The sequence below is a fragment of the Lepisosteus oculatus genome, chromosome 12 (assembly GCF_040954835.1).
Source record: "Lepisosteus oculatus isolate fLepOcu1 chromosome 12, fLepOcu1.hap2, whole genome shotgun sequence".
Lineage (NCBI taxonomy): Eukaryota > Metazoa > Chordata > Actinopteri > Semionotiformes > Lepisosteidae > Lepisosteus > Lepisosteus oculatus.
In genome coordinates this window covers 18,927,921-18,949,159 of record NC_090707.1, presented here as the reverse complement: position 1 = coordinate 18,949,159, position 21,239 = coordinate 18,927,921, and the positions used below count along the sequence as shown (strand labels likewise).

Sequence of the window (21,239 nt, the reverse complement as noted above, 5' to 3'; positions counted from 1 at the left end):
AACCATGACATATCCAGTTATTTTCTCCAAGAACGCATTACGACCTGATTTGCCATGCTTACCAAGGTTTCTTCTTACACGATTGTCCAGATGTTTTCAAGTTTCTTCGTAGTAATTACCCTTAACTGACTGGGCAGTTATAAGTCACTGAGGTAACTGGTGAACTTGCACCCTGATGTTGGAAAGTACAGAACTTTACTTAAGATTCCACATAGAATTTACACTCTGAAAAGTTTGGAACACAGCTAAATGAGAGCAGACACTTGTCCTTTCCCGGTCCTTTAATTTATTGCATAACAAAACAACAAAAAAACATTGTCCTTGGCACTTATGAATTCCTGTAGATGCCCTCTGTTTTTAATAAATCCTAAGTGCGCGCAGGATTCTCAATTCAGAATGAACTCGCAGCAGTGGCAGCCAGAACCATAATCGCTGAGTCGGCTGTTTTGGCACATTATCCTGCGGAGGGAGTGATCCAGAAGAGCCGTCCTCCCTCCGCCTCACAGCTTTGCTCCGAGTCCCGAGACTCGTGCGCCGTGCAGCGCCACCTGCTGAAATCAAGCTGGAATTACAACCCCTCTTCTCCTTCCGATTCTCCAATGTTCACAGCTCGGCCGGAGCCTGTCGTCTTCCCGGCTCCATTTCCACAGGATTTTTACCACTCGTAACCGCCCCAGATCAGGACAGGATCGCGCTAAAGGTAAAGAAGAAGCTTTCAGGTATAGGAAGAGTCCGGGGTAGGGGGAGAATTATCGTCCTTTCTTAGTATTTTTAGCAGCTGTCGCTAGAGAGGGAGCTAGAAACTGACTTCACGCATCAGTTGGTACACCATGCTGATACTGGAGTGCCTCCTACCATAACAAACCTCTTCGTTCTACAAAGGATTTAAAGCTCGGGTCCGCAAATTTTACTTTGCTCCCAGTCCGCGGCAAATTAGTTATATTTTCTTATTCGTCGGTAAAATGACGCTCCTTCCTTAAAGTGAGCGAAACATAAAAAGGTTTTATTTAGCCCCCCTCGCTGTGAAAAGGTGCAATTATGCTTTCCTTGCAGCTCTCGAATCCGACCAATTTCTGTGTGCTGCTGGCGATGTAAATAGCCGTGTTTTTCCGTGTCATTTTCTCAAAACATTCCAGCCTCAATGCTTTTAGAGGCAAAGAAAAAAGTCCACTCGCACTAAACAATAGCAATATGGAAAGAGAATTAGCTATGTCTCTGTAAAGCATGTAAAATACTTCATTACTGTCAACGATGCAAATGCACGGTGGGTAGTGTAAATATTTACAAGCTGTTTATTGACTGTTAATTTTTGCGGCACATAATCATTTTAAATATTGAAATAGATGTTTATTTACCGTTTCTGATCAACGCTTGGAAACGCGTGCATCGCCTGCCCTTCAGAAGGAAAACACAGTACTAAAATAACGTGCATACCTCAGAATTCTACACAATAATGCACAGTTCTTGCGGGTCCCGCACGAATTCGTGTATAGAGTTCTGTTCATTCTTACTAAAAACACACGTCCTACAATAGTTAATGGATAAGTTTCTAGATGATTACAGCTGCACAGCTACATATAGGTTGCACGAGTTACAATCCCAACAGTTGCCTAACAATAAACATTATTAATTTGGGGCTGGTAATGATCAGTACGCTTGGAAATAACCTACCTTTCAAAGCTTGCAATGGCATTTGTGTGTATTTGAAAAGTTTATCAGCAATCAGTAATGCAAGTAGTGCATTCAGGAAATCAATAGGCAAGTAGCGCTGTTTATAAACATATCCAAAAGAGAAACGGTGCAGAAAACACAGATTAAGCACTTATGTGCTGTTAGTGAAGTACGAGGTGGGGAGGGAGGGTGGTGTAGCAACTCCAGTCAAAGTTCAGAAGTTCTTGTTGTTCAAGGGGGAAAATGTCTAGTGACAGACAACGTTCAGACGACGAAAGTCCGAGCACCAGCAGTGGCAGTTCTGATGCGGATCAGAGGGATCCGCCGGTACCAGAACCTGAGGAGCAAGAAGAGAGAAAACAGCCCACAGCAACTCAGCAGCAAAAGAAAAATACCAAATTATCCAGTAAAACAACAGCTAAACTGTCCACCAGTGCTAAAAGGTAACATTTGTTTCGTTTTTTTTTTGTAAATCGGCGTGTTTGCGGTTTCCTGAAGGTTAATGTTTTCTCACATATTTGTAAGAGAGGCCACCCTTACGGTCCATCATTAGGTCTAATTTAATATAAATGATGTTCTAGACATATAATGTTTTTAAGTTTTTAAACAATGTCTTAACGCATTCTTTTAGACAAATTGCTTTATGAAAGATGATTTTCTAGTTGATGGTTTCTTTATTTAAGGGTAGGTTTTGAGTTTGTAACTCACTGAAGGCTTCATAAACCCAACTTCTTAACATCTCCAGTCAGTTCTTACTGCTTAATCATGAGTAAAAGGAGTCACTTTTTTACTATGTTCATACATCAGATATATATTGAATCATTCTTTTTTTCTTTCGCTAATAATTTATGGTTGGAAGGATCAAGTTCTGTATTAAGGTAAAAGGATGCACTGCTTATTGGACTAAACAGGTGTGTCGGCAAATGAGTTTGACATTTCTATGCTGTTGGTGTGACTTTGAAGTCTTGGGTTTTCATTTCCATATGTGTTTTTAACAACTTTCCTATTGTTACTTTTGTGTGCCTCTAAGTCAAAAGGAGGTAGAACTGTAAGACCTCATTGAATAGACGAGTGACGCGATATGATCACCTTTGATTTTGGGTGACATTAGGCTGCTGTTTACAATAAAAGCACAGGCAGGGACAAATAGCATGCAGTGGAGGAAGATCGGACAGCTGCTGCAGCAAGAAAATCACGGCTTTAGATTAAGAACACTTGGAGTCATACTTTAAATCAAGAAAAAAAATATTTTAAATGAAGTTTACAAAATGTGGGGAATAGAGCATAGAAAAACATTAAAATGAAAAAAAGTGGAATATTTTCATTTTACCTGCATGCTCTTAAGTTAGTAACAGTATTAAAGCATTGGTTTAAAGCCCTTGTCAAATATGCCTGAGCAACCCCCCTCCCTTTCTGTCTCATTTGCATATAAGCTTTAAAAGAAAATCTTTTGTGCAGGAAGTGGCTGGAACCTGAAGATTGCGGTCTTGTCAGATGCCTATAAAAGAAACCTGTATGGTGGTGTGAAGAGTGGCATTATAAGGTGAAGAGAAGGCGAGAAATAAATGCTGCAAAGTTTTCCTGTTATGGGATTCGGGTTATGCCTCTGAGAACAAAGAGGAAGCAGCCATGTTAGCTTTACTGAAGGGAAAGCCAGTCTTGCATTTAACTGCGTGGTGGTAGAGGGCAGTGTAATTCCCCGACTACTTTAAATTCTCAGAGTCTTTTCTCATTTTCTCACAGAATTCAGAAGGAGCTAGCTGAAATTACTCTGGATCCTCCGCCTAACTGCAGGTATGTAGAGTAGTTTGCGTTTGTTTTCTTTGGGGGCTAATTTGACTGACAAATGTTTATTAAAATCAAAAACTGGTAGTTGCCATTTGATGTTTTTAGAGGTTTTGATATATTAAGCAGTTTATGAGATGCCAGTAGATATTTTCTGAGTTTTGTTACAAGGCTGGCATTCCAGGAAAATGAGATTCTTATGTTTTAGAATTTTTTTTTTATTTTGCATTTTCAGTAGTACAGTAAATACTGCATTTGAATGTATACCTTGGGTTATGTGTATTAAATCTACCTGCATTTGGTAAAGGGTAGATCAGGGTTTCTGTGTTGCTGACTACAGTATATTGCTGCATCAGATTTTTATAAATGAATATTTGCTTTCAAAAACTGATTGGTGTCAGTTTGGGGGGAGTTTGTGTTTCTCTTCTGTGGTTATAACTGAATATACAGAAGTTTTTGTATTTAATATTGAATGCGGATCTGTCTCTGCAGAGATTCTTTACTCTCTGCAGAGTGTGTTATAAGATTTATGATAGGTTAGTAGTATATCCAAGTTTCAACAGCTATCAATATTGTTTCTTTGACACATTGGCTAGCACGAATATTGGGTATTGCATACTTTTATTGAATGTCATCTTATTTTATACCTACATTGCATTCTCTTCAACTGACAAAAAGCAGAAGAAAAATAATTCTGTACTTTCATAGATTATTTGCAAAGGAAGTGTTGTTTGGAACTGTTTTATTTTTTATGAAGTTGTGCTGTCTTTTAGGATTTTATGAGGTTGAATTTCTGTAATTCACTGTTATAAAGCTTATGAGTATATATCTACATTAGGTATTTAAGTAACAGTATTACAGTTCTCTAAAGAACTCAATCAAGACATTCAGATGTTTTCAAAGTTTTTTTTACCTTCAGCTAAGGTATTTCATTTCCTAATTTAAGGGGATTTATGATGAGATCTACAGTATGATAAAGTAATAGGCCTTGGAGTTTTACTTCAAGTTTTATTTAAAATCTTAAGTACTTTGATCTGAGTAAATTCTCAGAAATAATATAAGTGCTTAGGCTATCAATTGACATACTAATGAAAAGTACATTAATTATTTTGACCATCAAAGGGCATTTTTAATTGTCAGTTGGGATTTCTTTTTAAATCTTTGTGACATTTAGTTTGAATAGTTGGTACTTTATGGATGTTTGTATTTCTAGTACTTGATTGTGCTCTTTATCAATAATTGTTTACTTTTAAATAAACGTACCATCCCCGATCTACACAAAGCAAACTAGGTTTTTAGTTCAATGCCCCTGTCCCAAAACTCAGGGAATTGGGAATTGCCTGCACAGTTAGCAAAATATATGTTGAATTCAAAGCTCATCAGATGGTTTACAAATGTTATTTTTAGTACTGATATCATACAAGTAACTGCAATTAGACTGCAATTCTATTTGCTTTATGCTGTATGCCAGTGTAACTTGTTCCTAAAAATGTTCTGAAGTTAGAATAGTGAACATTAATTTCTCTGGTTCCTAAATCATCCTAAGTATTATTTCTCAGGATTAAAATATGTTAAATGAAGTAGGGATTTTAATGCAAGTTTCATAGGTTCCTGTAAACTATTGAAAGTATGGTGCTTATTTTCTCTTTGTAAGAGAAAATGATTTAAATGTTTTTAAAATTAAAGTGGTATGTATGTTATTCTCTGCAGCTCATTTAGTGTTTTGTTGCAGTGTCAGGTTGAAGTATGTATATACAGTAGCAGAGGTGGTATTGAGAAGCTGTTGTAAAACCTAGCTTTGAAACTGAATAATTAAATAAATTCCTGTGTCAAAAATTTATATTAGCTGCTTAGTTTCAGTAATTAATTGAGTCTCCATGTAATACATGCTTGTAATGGTTAGGTCTGTGTTCCAATGGATATTCTTTATAAATAATTATGAGATTTTAGAACAATGTCTTGTTTGTTATGATTGATTAAAAATTATAAGTATTTTAGCCACATCAGCATTGTAAGATTGTTAGTGAATTCTTTCCCTTAAGGCTGTGAAATGTTTGTTGGAAGATAAAACTGTTTTGATCTGATAGCATACTTTACTGCACACAGTTGCCTAGAGTAAAAGACTTGCAAATCTATAAGTCTCATTGCATTGTTGACTAATGCTGCTTTCATCAATGAGTTCCTGAGGTGCTGTATTAAGGCTCAAAGTTATTGTTTACAAAATGCAGATTATTTGTTTTTCTTCCTGAGGAACTCTCTTTGCATATTTTTACAATTAAATACAAACCTTCCGATGTTACTACCAGAAGGCCTTATAAAAAAGCCCTAATCATTATATGTGCATTTAAATTGAGGCACTGCTATAACACGACACCTGATGAAGGCTCCACAGCTGAAATATTATCTTTTTCGTTCAAATTTTCAGTATGGAACTGTAACTGGCAAGTAAGGGAAGTACTACAATATCTGTTTGAATAACCGTGAAATTTCATCTTAATTTTGACTCCTCTACAACAGAATGACCTGAACATTGATAAGGCTGTTTAGCTGGAATACGCTGTATGAAAGATAAAAGCAACATTTTTCTTCAAGGTATAAAAATCTTTAGTATTGTCTTAAATAGCTTTGGTACACACTGGTTTTATGACATCTTATATATTGTGTTATTGCAAGAATTACATTGTGCAAACAGAATATTTGACAAGGTATTTAAGAAGCCGGAAAACACGAAGAGGAAGTGGGATATGTTTTCAATTTAGGTGCATATGTTTGGTGTTCTCTTTTGAATTGTTGTAATTAGCCACTAAATCCTTTAAAAAGGTTTGTTCGCTCCTGCTAGTAACACTATTAAGTGTACAGAACACAATGTTGGCTAAAAGAAAATGGTATATTTGACTGATCTGCATTAATCATATAGGTATGGTTGCAGAAATCTGTTGGCTTTCAAATGAATATCTCTTCATGATCAAAGGACGATCGTGTGTCTGTGTAAAATAATACAGAAAAAGAAATTCAAGCAAACAAAAGAAACAGAAATCAAACATGCAGAGCTCACTTTAACAAGATCTACAGTGTTTGCAATGGATTCTTCACAAATCAGGGCATTGTTATCCTGTTTAGAACTGAATTGGATTATTACAGATCTGTAGCACTTTACTTTCAAGATACACTGTTCATAGTACTGGTATTTTCATTGAGAGCATGCCTAATGGCAGTGGAATTCTCCTACCATAAAAAAGTGAATCACTTCATTATGCATCATTATCAGATTTTGTTCTTATATTATGCCATTGAATTTTGAAGAAAAAAATTGTGATTTTATGTCAGTTATTATAGGCTGTTAAAAATAGCATTATGGAAATGGTATTTTAACAAAAGAATATGGGATTGTGAGAAAGGTTATACATTTTTAGAGAATGCTGAAGATTCATTTTTTGTCAATGGTTTAAATATCCAGAAGGTTTAAATGCAAATTCTATCTATCTGTTTTAAACGATGTAAATCTGTCAGTATCTGTTACACATTGTCACATTCTTCAGTTCCTGCATTTGAACAGGAGCACAAGATACATTTCACTGTCATGTCTTTTTGATGCTTAGGTGTATTCTTTACTACTAAACAGTGATTTTATGAAAAGTGACATTCAAAAGGAAAGAAGAGTTAAATGTTTTATGGATTTTGAAATATCTTTACTCTCTGATATTTTTAGATTTTGGATTTTATCAATGTCCGTGCTAATCTGAATTCATGCTATATAGTATTTCAGATTGGAGAGTAGCACAGAACAAAAGAAGACTGGCATTAGACACTATTAACAGACCATTACATTTTATTGTCTTTGTTATATGTATAAAAGAATTGTGAAGGTAATACCAAAAATGCTGTTTGCAGAGACAGAAATATTTAATATGAGTAGCTGAAGTTTGAAGTTGTAAAAGGATATACATTACTCGGAATGGGCTGTGTATTTTTTAAAGTGTATAGATGGTATAGGTTTATAACAGAGCTTCCAACTTAAATTTGTCGTTAAGGTGTGATTTGTGTGGTTATGAATCACAAAAGCTAATCATATTGCCAATAATAGTTTGAGTCACCTACAGGCGTCTTAGGCGTAAACGTCTATTTTTGTCAGATTAGGCAATAACCAGATGGCGCAAGGTGAGTAAAGAGGTATTACTTTACTATTCTTTTTTTAAAGTGAAAGCAGAGTGTTATAGCACCATTCTAAGAAAACACTGTTCCTCCTTAATGTCTAAGGTTCTCTTTTCCGTTTTGGCAGCCAAATAGCCATTTATTATACAAGTGACAGTCCTGGTCTTTATCTAGTGCTGGCTTCAATCCAGCTGTCAAATTCATGGCAGGGTATATTGTGTCACAAAACATCTAGCAGACATTTGCACTGCTGTGAGGATCTGTGAAATGTTTCAGTGTGAATAGAATGGGTGCCAGGAAGTTATTGATCTGCAATCAGGTGAAAAAAATAGTAAACATTTTTGTTTTGAGTTTGCTAAACTGTGTTACTTTATTGAAGACTATTGGTGGTGTCCATGGACCGTTTATAAAATTACTGGGGTAATTCATTGTTTTAGCAGGCTATATGACTTTTAAAGCCAGTTTAATACACATTGTAGTAAATGGTTCATGTTCCAAACTAAGCCATTCTAGAACTTGTCTCTTACAAATTGTGCAGTTCTTACTTATGTAGGCACTTAATTAATCCTATTTACAGTGAAGATCCTTTCGGTTTGATTCATCATCAAAGTGTTTGGGGAATTTACTGTTTTGAGACAACTCTAACATTATTATTACTTAAGGGATAAATTGTGGAATCTGGTGCTTATTAGTAGTTAATAGTATCCAGTACAGGAGACTAAAAAATGAGAAATTTGTATGCCAATTCATGATTTATGATTTATTGTATATTCTTTTTTTTTTTGTACTGTTGAATGTAGATTTGACTAATGAAACTATGAAGTCTGTTTAGCTGGTATTAATGTTAATATATTATTACTTTGTTGTAGGCTAATGGCATTTTTATCTTCATAAAACAGGCTAGTTTTAATTTGAAGTCTATGTTGAAATGCCCTGTGTGTAGTAATTACATTAGATATGGTGACTCCTTGTTTGATAACTACTTGAGGCTGCACTGCATTTTTTTTAGTGACTAACTTTTTTTTTTACTGTAGTCTCAACTTTCATTCCATTTGATTGATTCTTTAGAAGATTCGTATGGTTAACCTAAAGATGCACTTGATAATGAACCAAGTAGCGTCAGTTGTAATTTACCTAAGCCTTGGGGCAGTAGAAAAACAAGAAGGAGCAGTTTCCTGTATTGTGCAAGTATCCCTAAACAATTGATTATTACTAAGCATTCCTAAAATGCTTGGGCTAAAATCAGTTTTTGAAAGCTACCACCAAAGCACCAACTGTTTGTGCTTTTTAGGGATTTGGGGAATTCTTCTAAATTCACTGTGTGAAACTAAAATAGGCAAATAGTAAATGAATACTTCTTTTAAAAATAGGAGCAGATAATTTGCCCTGTGTCTATAGCAGGAATATCCACTGGTTTTAAATTTAAAATAACTTATTATCTCTGTGGTTGCTTTTTCACAAGATTTCAGTTACCCTTGTCTGTCCCCATAATCTTTTTCTCCATATGCACATTCCTGTAGAAGGATGTCTGTTCTCCACTGAGCCCATCAGTCAAGGCTGATAACAGATTTGAGCTCTGTCATGGATTGGCAGTTTGGCCTCTTTCTTTGATAACTATACCACAATTACATTTTGCTCAAGTGATATCTTTTACGACTGCATATGTTGCAGTAAGTGCCCAGTGCAACTACACGATGAAAATAATGTTTTGTATACTTTTTGTATAGTTGTACGGTATCTATAACTTGTCAAGCGCTGTGCAGAATGTCATACGATTCAGTTTTGCAGATAAACCAAATCTTAGATGCATACATAATTCTGTACAGCAAGAAGCTTGAGTAAGATATAAGCCTACTTTGTATTGAGATTTATGGTCTGCTTTGTTCAACACTGAGCTGCAACACTAAGTTGTCTGAATTGCCGTCTTCATTTGGGACTCTTTCACATTGAACCAAGTGCTCCTATTGCTTAGGAAAGATAGTAGTTTAATGTATTAGCCTTAAATTAGTTTTAGATTGTAAGGTTGCTGTATGGTGTTTGTAGTTCTCAACATAGTGTGTTTTTTAAAATTTATTCTTGTGACTTTCATTTGCTCGACAGCTTTCAGTTATCGAAGATGTTTCAGTATACAATGTATTAAAGTACTACATTTATTTTTAAAACAAATGAATGTAGGTATCACAGAGTATACTTATATTGGTACGCTTAGACGCTACTCTGATTGACTCTCATGTTTGAATCTGTGACGTTTCACAACTGTGACTGTTTGCTCAAGAATACAAAACATCTTATTTTCCTCTCCCCTAATCTTCTACTCTTTCATGCATTATTTTAAATGGGGATTACCTGCAGGAGCCAAGTTAATAAGGAGAATGAATTAGTTTTTTCCTTCCATAGTTTCTCTTGAGCCCTTGAAGAACTACCCTGTCATACTGAAAACTGGAAATTTAGAATACTCAATGAAGCATTGTGGAAACAAAAACTAGGCCTCTGTTTAGTTGTGTTAGTTATGGATGAGCACTTGCCCCTCTTTAAGGAGAAATTTGCTTACATATGTCCCTTGGCTTTCTGACGTATTGGGTTCTCACCTACTGTATTTACTCTATCACTGACACTGAGGAATTGGTTCCATTCTGTACTTGTTATAAAGAAGGAAAAGGACACTAAAAGAGTCCTGTCCTACTACATTCGCAGAACAAAAGATTTCAGACCTTCAGGCCAGCTGCTTGTCTCTTAGAAATATGCAGACAAAAGAAAGACCAGATTCAAAACAAGCCATTTCAAATTGGTTAACTGATTTTATTGCCCTGTTCTTTGAGCTCTGCAAAAGATGTTTCCTCCCATCAAAACATTGTCTAAGGGGTCTTTCCACAAACCTGTAGTTAAGAAAAAAGTCTGTCTGATCCTGTCTGTCTCGTGCTTTTGCTTGCTAAAATTGAGTACAAATCAACAGGAGGGAAAATAAACCTTGACCTAATGAAAATGTTTGCGACTGAAATTGAGACCATATGCAAACATTCATTCTCTTGATGGTTTATGTATCATCATGGCAATTAAAAAAAAAATTCTTTAGGGTGAGTCATTGTTAATCCAGAATTTCTAAACAATTCTATTTAGTCTCTTTAAAAAAAGAAAGACCAAATTATATTGTTGAAATGACTTGTCACATTTAAATTTATAAAAAGCTAAACACCCCATGTCCATTATGAGATGAACATGGATGAACCTGACTACCAGAATTGTGTTTATTCATCCATGTAGAGATGTTTCCACATTTGAAGGCGAGTAACAAAGAAAATGTAATCATTCTCCACTCATGCTTACTAGCATGCTTTTCTAGCAGCATATATTCTAGCAGGTATATTATGGGAGATTGAATGTTAGGATTAGATTATTTTAAAACAAAAGTGGAACCTTTTTTCCACTGAATCTAACCTATTTTTCGTCTGATAAGCATTGTAATGTATTAAGTGAACTCTAAACTCTCAAGTGTGATTTCTCTGTAAAGCTTGCTCGTGTGGGACAGGGCTTGAGAAATTTAATTATGCATGAAGGACGTGTGAAATCTATCCTGACTGCTTTTGAATGTGAATTTAGCTCCCGGTGTTTGTCTGTGTTGGCATAAGTGGAACAAAGCAGACCTGTACTTTTTGTTCCTGTAGTAAATAAAAGACATGCATTAAACTGAATTTGTAATGTATCTTTAGTATAAGATAGCTACAGTATAAGCAAGCAGTTTGAAGTATGGGTTTTTAATGCTATGAAAAAGTCAATAACATATTGCTAAGCTTGTCTGAATTCCTTTTTGTTTGCCATTTAGCACATAACCCACAATTAAATATCTTGGCAATTCCTTTTCCAACAAGTCAGAGCACAGCAGCTTTCTTCATAGCTCTTAAGTACAGTTCACAGTATGTGATGGTAATAATTGGAAGGCCCATTTTGTGCACATGAATGTATTTTGTTTTGGTATGGCCATGTGATCCACTGTCATTTAAGTACAGTGAATATTTGAGTGAAGATCTTAAACGTTTCCTAGCAATAATATTGCATTAATGTGTTCATGGCATAAAATAATTAAATGTTATTGTTGCTGTTTTGCTAGGACCTCATTCCGATTTTGTAATATATGTACCAAATGTAGTGGTTAGTAACTTTGAAAAGCGTTCGGGAATTACAATTTTGTAGTTATTTCATTGCGCAGACCCCTGCAATGTTGCAGTTTTTGCATTTTCTTTGAAGTTTTCCCCAGAAAGTGTTCGGTTTGAGCATTCACAATTTGACTTAAAATATTTTAAAAATGTTAATCCATCACAAAATGCGGCTTCATTGGAAGGGGTTCAATACTCTTACAAGACACTCTTAAGAGCTGTTGTTTAGCCTGCTACTTATACTCTTGACAGAGCTATTAACATTTTTTACTTGTTTTTTTCTGTTGCAGCACATTAGGCATTCTGTACGTAGTCAAGCAGTCCGTCAGAGTTCTTAGATGTAAACATGACACCTCACTGTCTGCGTCGCACCTGGTTTTTGTGAAAGCTCAGGCAGAGGCAGCACTTGCAGCTATACACTACTGATTGAAGTTTGTAGTATTTGGAAGATTAGAGCAGAAAACATGTTACATGTGAACCACATTGCTTACCACTTCCTGGTATTCATTTCTTTAAATAGAACTACTTTGCTTCATTACCTTGCAATTCATGTGGGCTGGTAGTAGTGCCCTTGCCACAGTTTAACTAGATGCAATGTACGGTGTTATTTAATTTTAAGAACTTTTGAATAATATTATATAATTAGCTATTAACTGTAAACCCGAATCTCAAACTCTGGGCAAGTACATGAAGTACAGGGTACTCATGATATTTCTTATATATACTTTAAACTGGAAATCAAAGAACCAGAGTATCTATGCTTTCAGGAACAAACATCCTGGCATAATCTGGCATAATGATTAAATGATATTGGCATCATTTTGATAATTTTTCATTCAGCACGGATAGCAATGCACTCAAGTGACTTTGACCATTGAATAAGCACTAAATCACCTCATTAGTGAGAGAGCTGACTGGGCCCAGATGAAGAGATTATTTCAATGTTGAATGTCAGAAAGAAAAACAAAGAAAGAAACCAATATGCCAGGTTTAACAAGAGAGCAACCACTTTGCTCTATCATAATGTTGGAGTAACACCTCAGATGGCACTACTGTGCAGCCAAGTCCTCTTTAGTGACTTTTAGTCCCCTTTTAGTTTTTATCACTTGAAGTGATGTGTAGGCTACCCTGATGGACATTAGCAAATGCAGAAGCGCACAACTATATGTTACCGACTAGTGAGTACAACTGACTAGTCGAAGGGGGAGGTCCAAGTGTGATGGCCAGGGCAGGGGCATCTACTCCCTCCAGAACTCCACCTCTCGTGATCGATGGCAACTTGATTGTATAACAATACATCGATCAAGTATTGCAGCCTCACCTGTTAACTTTCCTGTGGGCTCATCTCCAGGCCTTTTGGGAGTAATAGGATCGAATCTCACAAGACAGCAACTGCAGCTTCATAGAAGTTTACCGTAGCTTCTAGTGCTTCTGACAAAGTTTGAACACAGTGCTAGCCTGAGACTTTCACAGCAATTCCTTGTGATAATAAATGTTGATCAGCATAATGCATTTACCAACTGTATGTCATATTTGTTCAGTAATATGAGAGTGCTCTCTCCTAATATCTTTTAGATTAGAAAATCGGGGATTTGTTGGTTATAAGCAATGCATTTTTCTTATTCTTACTTTGTATATACAGTATGTTATTTTATGACTGCCTACTGTGATTGAGTAATCAGTTTAACTTCTTTCTGGTTTTAGGTCTTTAGTTATGTGACGTTAGAAGATGCATGAACTAATCTCTGTTGTTAAATCTTACATTTCAATAATGTACATTATAGTTTAGCAAACCATAATAATGTTTTCAATGAAAAGGAAGTCGTTATACAATTCTGGAACCATTCATTGTGAAAGGGCATATATGCAACATTGCCTAGACGTATGGTTAAAATGTAGCAAAAGAGAGCAAAATGTGTTCATGTTGTAGAGTGTTGATAGTTTGTACTAATCCTTATTATTAATTTATAATGTATTCTTAAATATTTCTAATGATTGTAGAAATTCAGATATTAGTCTAGAAAATTAAAGTTCTCAGGGGATTCCAATTTAGCTACGATAATGTTTTCTTTCTGGATAAGCATTACATTCATGGAATGGTATCATGCTTTGCAGAGTACATATACAATTGTTAACAAGGATTGTAGATTTGTCTGTTCTTTTATACCATAAATATAATGACATTTGTAGCTTCAGTTCTAAAATAAGTCAGAATAAATGCTAATAAAATGCTATTTTGTAATACTGTGTATGCTCTTATTAAACGCCATTTAATAACTCATTTGATATTTATTCATGCTTCTCATTATCGCTCTTCTACTCAGACAATCAATAGAAACAGTAGAAGTGTGTCAGTGCAGAACTGATAGAAATTGTACATGGTGTTATGCACTGTAAATTGTAACATGCGTTTTGTTATTTTGTACTTTGGATAATGGAAAGTGCAAGCTGATGTTATGTACGAGTAATCCTTAATTCTTTAATACTTGACTGAGAGCAGATAATTAAAAAAAAACTTCCCATATTATACATGTCATTGTTTCAAAGAAAACAAAAAATGTTTCATTTTAATAAGTCATATTACCTCTGCTTAGGGCTATAATAGCCCAAGTAGCCCTAGCCAGCACAGTACAATGCAAATTCCCTTTCCACAGTGAAATATGATCACACAGTTATTGAGTACTATAATTAAAAAGAAACAAAGTGGAAGGGAAGACATGAAACAAACTTTTAAGCTGTGCTTTAGCAGTGCAATAGTGTCCTGTAATATATATATATATTAGTGGTGCTGTTGTCAGAATTGAAAGTATTATATTAAGTAAGCAAGATTGATTTTACCACATCTGCAGCCAATGTCAAGTATGCAACTCATGCTATGGGTTGTCCCTGTGCCAATATGTGCCAGTGTGCCTGTGGCATGTTACACAGTGAATTTCACAGGTTAAGAGCATACTCCTTCAAAATATTAATGCAATTCTATTTTTTCAATCTGAAATTACCTATGAATACAAGAACACCATCTTATTTGAAGTGTTTAGGGCTATCTAGCTCTTTGAGTTGCTAGCCACTAATTGATCCACAGACTTTATCCTGCCATTCTTGAAAAATAAACTGTGTTGTCAGCTGTGTCTTGTAGTTTGTATTTCTCTGTTGATTCTGAAGAAGGTCTTTGGTTTGTCTTTCTCAGTCCCCTCAAGGATTTTGAATGCTTGAATGAGGTCCTGACATTGTCTTTACTCAAGACTAAGAAGATTCAGTTCAAAAGAATGAGCATTTTTTTAGTACATTTCAAATCACCATAAAAGTAAAATGTGCACCGTAATTTTTAAAACCTCCAATTTACATCACAAAACAGACAAAATTTCTAGGTATGCACAACTGAGATTCAGAACGAGGCATCAAAAATTCCAGTGATGGAAAGTGGCCATATTACATTGTAAACAAGCAGGGTCTTGAATATTGTACATCTCTTTTAATCCCATAGAAATATTGCGATTTCAAGACAGTTTTGCCAGCAAATACTACTTGTTAACTCTACATGCAAATCACTCTGGAACATTTCTGAAGTGAAATGTTTGCTGCACAACCTGTATTTATTCACTCATACGTTGCATTACATTAGTCATTACAGTGACTAGTGAGCAGAAAGGGCCACTTCACAGTACAGTTTGCACAAATATTTGCTCTGGTGCGTGGTGAGACCAGCAGTTTCTGACAACTGGTGACCTACAGTATTTTCACATAGTGAGACTGGTATGAGAAATTAGGACTGCACTTCTCCTTTAATTTTAACAATGCAGAATCTGTATAATTTCCATACAAACTAATAATCATGCACTGTACAGGGTAGTGTTTTCTTCTGTGGGCAGTAAAATTGCAGAAAAATATACACAATTTATGTATTCCTATGTTATGCTTACTATATCGAGTCAAATCAACTTCCGTTTTAGCAGATTATTGTTCTGTATTTGAGATATGATCTAATTTATTTTGGGGTTCTTAAGCCAATATTTATGCACATTAATTTACTTTTGAGTGTTAAAGTGAAAGTAAGCCTAGTCTCCAGAGTGACTAGACTGATAAATGTTCTCCCCAAGTGCAAGTTGATCTCTATAATGGGCTTGAGTCTGAGCCCTGTCACGTTTCGATTGTGATCATGATTCCCAGAATGGTAGCCCACAACTGAGTGCCTCTGAGGGTAGGGTGTGATTAGCTAAACAGGGCTCTTAGCTCTGCAACAGAGACTCCTGCAGCCTTATGGGCACAAACAGGCATGTTGGACCTCTGGTGTTGACTGTGAAGTGTTCATAAATGAATGGCTCAAAGGTGGGCAGGTCAGAGGGGTCTGCCTACAATTTCTCATTCTATTCCTGTATGCGGTCACAGGTTTTAGAGTTGCTGTTTGAGATGGTAAAAATGCATTTGGCTTTTCCAAATAGGGTATGTATAACAAAAATAATCAGTGGCTCTAAATTAAAAATATATATATATAGATCACAATTTCTCCTTAACTTATTATATATGAAGTGCGAGTTCATGATATTGAAGAGCCATAGTCCTACACATTTTATTTAAAATCTGATCCAAGCGAGACTCAGTGAATAGTTACAGTAGTTAAAGACATGGATTTGGGTAATTTATACCATTTGTGTCACTAATTGATTTAATGAGTTTGTTAAAAGCTGGTCCTCCACAATCAGGGATAAATAACACTGGTCTTTATCCATGTGCCAGTAAGAATTTGCCATATCTAATTTATGACAAAGCTTAACATATGGAATTCTGAAGCTGATCTCTTCTTTTTTTTAACAAAAAGTGTTCAGTACTGAATTTGCACTGCTTCAAACTTACTTCAGTCCGTGTGGTGCAGCAAATGGTAACTTTCAGGTGCCATTAATTCTATTTTCATTCATGGTAAAGCCCTGTGTCTAAAATAAAAAGACTGTAATTGAACAAAGCTATATTGCCTTGCCTATAAAAGTATCCTTACTTAAAACTAAATATTGCATAATGGAAGTAGTGGGTGTAACTGTTTGCTTTTAATGATTTATTCATTTTTTCACAGCCAGGCTAGGGAATCAAACTGTACAAATTTGTTTAACTTTATTTCTTAGTTACCATGTTATGAATCTTTAGATTTCTGTTATGTCTACTGATTTTTAAACCCAGGCATCAGGCATTTGTCCGTTTCAGTACTGAGGTAGAAGAAACTCCAGAAGTCGCCTACAGTTATTTAATATTTGAGTTGTGGGTAGTGGGGTACAGGGCAGGAAATGAGGAAGACGCTTTACAAATCTTCAGGAAATGAAACAGTAGTTACAGCCGCAGTCCTCTTGATGTGAATTTGCTTTGTAAATCTGTGACCTAATGGGAAACACATTCTGCAAGTGAGTGATTTTGAACCTTTCTTCCAAATAAGTTACTGAATAATAAAGAAAACCTGCTGTTAAAATTACTGATAGTGGAATGGCAAAATATGTTACTGAAGAATGAAGCTTCATTTTGTATTTCAGTAATTGCCGGTCATGTTTTGTATTATTTCTTACTGTTTGTTGTATTGAATGTTTTTTTTAGGTTTTGGGATACGTCTTTTTTTTCCCCTCTTATTTTAACTAAAAACAGTGATGTGTTCATCAAATTTGATTTTCATCAAAGTATTGTTTGTTCTTAACACCACAGTGTGAATAAAATACATGATTATTTCTGAAGATATTTCAGCCCTGTTTTATAAGTTAGTGATTCCTACCGTATAGATGAGCAATACAGTGATAGAAAGATGTGTGGTGTGCATTACTTAATTCAGACCAAACTCTTTGATTTGAGTGTCTATTTTTATCTTACTTAGAAGCTGTGCAGGGAAAGTTTAAATGAGTCAGACAGAATTTGTAATTTTACAGATGTGGCCCTTATGATGTCAGAATATTTTCATTAACAAAAATGTTAGGAGTGATGAGAAGTAATATCAAATAGCTTGGTTTTGTTTGAATTTAAGATACATAATGGTAAAATAATATTTCTGAATTAATCTGACAAATAACTAAAGAACATTCAAAATCTCAATTGCTAAAGAGAAAGAGGAGATTGTGAAATAATACTATTCAAGAAACCCTTAAAGGGCACATTTCTGGATATACTGAAGAGAAAATGCAATTTCAGTTCCAGTTGTACAGTACAATAGAGAATTCTTGTTGGTTTTGTTTGAAGATGATCATATGCTCTCACGATTTGGAGATGTGGATTAAAATCATGTGAATGTCTGTCATGGCTATTATCACATACTGAAAACATGCTCTGTTTTCTGTAAGTTAATGAACTTTCAAGGCTGGCCAAAATATCTCTGTAAAAGTAAAATAACTGTGGTTGCACACACATTAGCCATTAGAACCTAACCATCTCATTTGAGCCAGCAGCCATATCACCCTGCAACTCACAACTGGCAACCCACTGAAGCGAAGCAGGTTTGAGTCAGTACCTGGATGGGAGACCTCCTGGGAAAAACTAAGGTTGCTGCTGGAAGAGGTGTTAGTGGGGCCAGCAGGGGGTGCTCACCCTGTGGTCCACGTGGGTCCTAATGCCCCAAATGCCGTCCTTAGGATGAGACGTAAAACTGAGGTCCTGACTCTCTGTGGCCATTAAAAATCCCAGGGCGTTTCTCAAAAAGAGTAGGGGTGTAACCCCGGCATCCTGGCCAAATTTCCCATTGGCGCTTACCAATCATGGCCTCCTAATAATCCCTATCTATAAATTGGCTTCATTACTCTCTGCTCTTCTCCCCACTGATAGCTGATGTGTGGTGAGCGTTCTGGCGCGCTATGGCTGCCGTCGCATCATCCAGGTGGATGCTGCACATTGGTGGTGGTGGAGGGGAGACCTCATTACCTGTAAAGTGCTTTGAGTGGAGTGTCCAAAAAAGCGCTATATAAGTGTAAGCAATTATTATTATTATTATTATTATTATTATTATTATTATTATTATTATTATTTGTTGGCTATGAAATCAGTTGTGCTCTTCATTGTTTGTTTCTTGCAGCTATTGACATACCACTGGCACTACACCTTGTCAAAACACCTTTAACTAGTCACTGTTGAGTGCTAACAGTACATGTCATTAGATCAAGCAATGTACTCAGAAGATGACATCTGGCCTTGTAAGAACTGCACTGAGAATTTGCACATCTTGGGTGTTTTGGAAAAAAAACACTTATGTACAATGATCAAACACTGCTGAACTCTTGCCACATTACCATTTTCAGAAAAAGATATAGCAGTCACGTTTGAATAATTTACTTAGTGTAGGTGCTATGGTGGGTTGAGATGTTTGGGGTTGTTGTTGTATATTGTTTATTTTCTAGACGGATAAAGAGCAGATGAAGTGGACCCCTGAATTAGGATTTAAAACTGGGTAAATCATGTGACAGTGGCAATGGGGTGGGGAGGATTACACTGACCTTTGTAGCAGTACAGCAGTCTTTCTGGTGACATTGTCTGGATGCTAATCATTGATAAGGCCCTCACAAGCAGCACCCTTCAGAAGACCCTACTTCTTTGGCTTTCATTTGAAAAAAGCTGAGTGAATGATCAATAAGGTCTAATTAAAGTGCTTAGCTGGAAATTTGAATCAAGCCTGCAGGAACTATAGCTGGTGGGAAGGGTGATAAAAGCTGTAGAGGAATTGAACGCCATTATATGATAACTAGAAAGAAATTCTGCCAGAATTACAGAACAGGATACATATTGGGTAGCTTTACACTGAAAGTGAGCAGCCTAAATGTTCAAATAATCAAAAAGGCATTTTGTTTCAGAGCAATTTCTTTGCATTTGTAACTATGACTGGATTCTAAATATGCTTTTTATGTCAACCTTTTCTTATATTTTTCATTAATATGAAAACAGGACTTCACAAAAAGAAATTGCTAATAACTACCGTTAAATAGCTTTTAAATACAATGATGATGGATGCCTTTTTTCCTTAGCTACTCTCGTTGTATGCTATTTATATGCTTTTCTTGAGGCTGTTACATTTTGTAATTACCTTTCTGCCTTTGAATTAATGTGACTCTGTCATGCTTAAACTTTGGCCTCGATTTTAAGGACATTGACCTTAGTAGTAAACAGGAATGTTATTTAAAATGTTTTTTTGTTGATTGAAATCAGTTTTATATGGTTTATAAAGCAAAATGCATTTTTCAACATGTCATTTACTATTGTGTGTATGCCCTCAGTTATTTGAGTTGAATATGCATTTGTTATCCCAAGTGTTTCGACTTATCAAGACCGAATGAATCTGACCTATTTGTATTTCTGATCACATCTCACTAAAAAGAACTAAATAAAGTTCTAGTTATACTTTGAAGGAGCAGTAAAGTTTATTTTTGTGTTAAAATATGAGTAGACTGTTGCTCATCATTAAATAGTGTTTTTAAAACTTTCATTTTAAAAAAAAGTGCACTTTGATTAAAAAAACCTTGAAGAAAGTTGACTTTAGCACAATATTGACAGTGCATTTCAAAAGTCTCTAAAAATAACAAATCATTGATACACATTCCAGGCTGTAGTAAGACTTTATGTAATTGCAAATAACAATTGGTCCCGTGTACTGTAATATAATTGTATTTGTTGGTAGTGGTGAGCACGTTTTAAGTATGCACTAACACTCTTCAAGGCTTACAACAGCTATCAGTGGAAAGTAAATTGTTTAGTTTAATTATTATTTAATAATTATTCTGTATTTTAAGGTGATACTCTGAAGTCATAGTTTAGAGAAATTAATTAACAGGGTTGTAACAAAACACAGAACATGTGAAACCTTTAATAACAAAATTCTAGTATTCTTGATTGGTTATGCTTGTGCATGGTTATCTGCTATTTGTGACAAAACGGTTAAACGTACTTTAAGTGGGAATCTTGAATATTTCAGATATTTATTTCCTGTTTTATATGAAGATGCAATTAAAGCAGCTTTAGTTGCTAAAACATTTTAAATGTACCTAAATTAATTTTATCAGTAGGAAATCATTTTGTCTTTCCAGTACTTTTAATAGCTAAAGTCAAAACTTTATTTGAAAATAAAGAAGTTTTGTAAAATGTAGCAGAACATCTAAAAATTACTGACATCAACAAACAGTTGTAGAATTAAGTTAGGAAGCATGTTGGAATGGATTATGCATTATTTACATATACATTTCTTTCTAGAGGTCTCTGGTTAATATCAATAACTGTATTGAACAGGTGAGAATGTAAAGTATGTTGCATTGCATTTTAATTAACATTGCTATCCAACACTCCTGCACAAAAAATCAATCTTGTTGAAAACATGAGTAATGTGATTCAATTAAATCTGAAACTTGTATTTCAGTGATGTATTTCCTATAATTAGTATAAATGTAATATAAAATAGCTCTGAACGGCTTTCCTCGAATCAGTCTAGTGTGAGTTCTGTGTATCATTAAAATAAAGACAACAGTAATAAAGTAATTGACC

The 21,239-nt window shown here is 35.2% G+C and overlaps 1 protein-coding gene across 3 annotated transcripts in view; it reads left to right on the top strand.

Annotated features, from left to right (window-relative positions):
- Nucleotides 1–591: 591 nt before the first annotated feature.
- Nucleotides 592–21,239, top strand: part of ube2e3 (ubiquitin-conjugating enzyme E2E 3 (UBC4/5 homolog, yeast)) — a 46,193-nt gene continuing 25,545 nt past the window's right edge. The window contains exons 1-3 of one of the 3 annotated variants that reach the window (XM_006636476.3): nucleotides 592–700; nucleotides 1,908–2,114; nucleotides 3,415–3,465. In XM_006636476.3, the coding sequence (XP_006636539.1) occupies nucleotides 1,915–2,114; nucleotides 3,415–3,465 (251 nt within the window). In that variant the 5' untranslated portion in view covers nucleotides 592–700; nucleotides 1,908–1,914. Of the gene's footprint in view, nucleotides 720–1,892; nucleotides 2,115–3,414; nucleotides 3,466–21,239 lie in introns of all 3 variants that reach the window. The other 2 variants (XM_015359079.2, XM_015359078.2) reach the window with 2 other exon arrangements.